General features: G+C 52.7%; 1 protein-coding gene across 1 annotated transcript in view; it reads left to right on the top strand.

Moving 5' to 3' along the window:
* LOC112079151 (teneurin-4-like) overlaps positions 1-342 on the top strand; it is a gene marked incomplete at both ends in the record, with an annotated part of 14,426 nt that extends 14,084 nt beyond the window's left edge. Inside the window, one exon of the mRNA XM_024145181.1 lies at positions 107-342. Within this exon, the coding sequence (XP_024000949.1) occupies positions 107-342 (236 nt within the window). The remainder of the gene's footprint in view (positions 1-106) is intronic.
* Positions 343-602: the final 260 nt, after the last annotated feature.

Here is a 602-nt window from a genome sequence, read left to right as displayed (position 1 = left end):
TCCTCTGTCCTCTGTCCTCTCTCCTCTGTGCTCTGTCCTCTCTCCTCTGTCCTCTGTCCTCTGTCCTCTCTCCTCTGTCCTCTGTCCTCTGTCCTCTTCTCTCCAGACCAAGTGAGGAACAGTTACTACATCGGCCTGGACGGCTCTCTGCGTCTGGTGCTGGCCAACGGTATGGAGGTGTCCCTGCACACGGAACCCCACCTGCTGGCCGGGACGGTCAACCCTACGGTCAGCAAGAGGAATGTAACCCTGGCCATCGACAACGGCCTCAACCTGGTAGAGTGGAGGCAGCGTAAGGAGCAGGCCCGAGGACAGGTGACCGTGTACGGACGACGGCTCAGGGTAAGGATCGTGTTTAGAGATACTTAAAAAGGTTCCTGTTTGATAGTACTGCATGTGTTCCCTGCGGTCTCTATTGCCTATATTGGTATCTCTGAGATGAGAAAGGAATCCACAGGTTTCCTGGGTGAGGGAGGCATGTGTCTGAACCAGGGCTGTTTCTATTGGTCAACGGAGCAAATCAACAGTTATTTGTCATGTGCACAGTATACAGCAGGTGTGAACAGTACAGTGAAATGCATTGAAATACACAGCTCTCTAAA

This window comes from Salvelinus sp. IW2-2015, unplaced genomic scaffold (assembly GCF_002910315.2).
Source record: "Salvelinus sp. IW2-2015 unplaced genomic scaffold, ASM291031v2 Un_scaffold7038, whole genome shotgun sequence".
Lineage (NCBI taxonomy): Eukaryota > Metazoa > Chordata > Actinopteri > Salmoniformes > Salmonidae > Salvelinus > Salvelinus sp. IW2-2015.
Note: the sequence above shows the minus strand (reverse complement) of the source record. Positions and strands in the feature narration are given on the sequence as shown.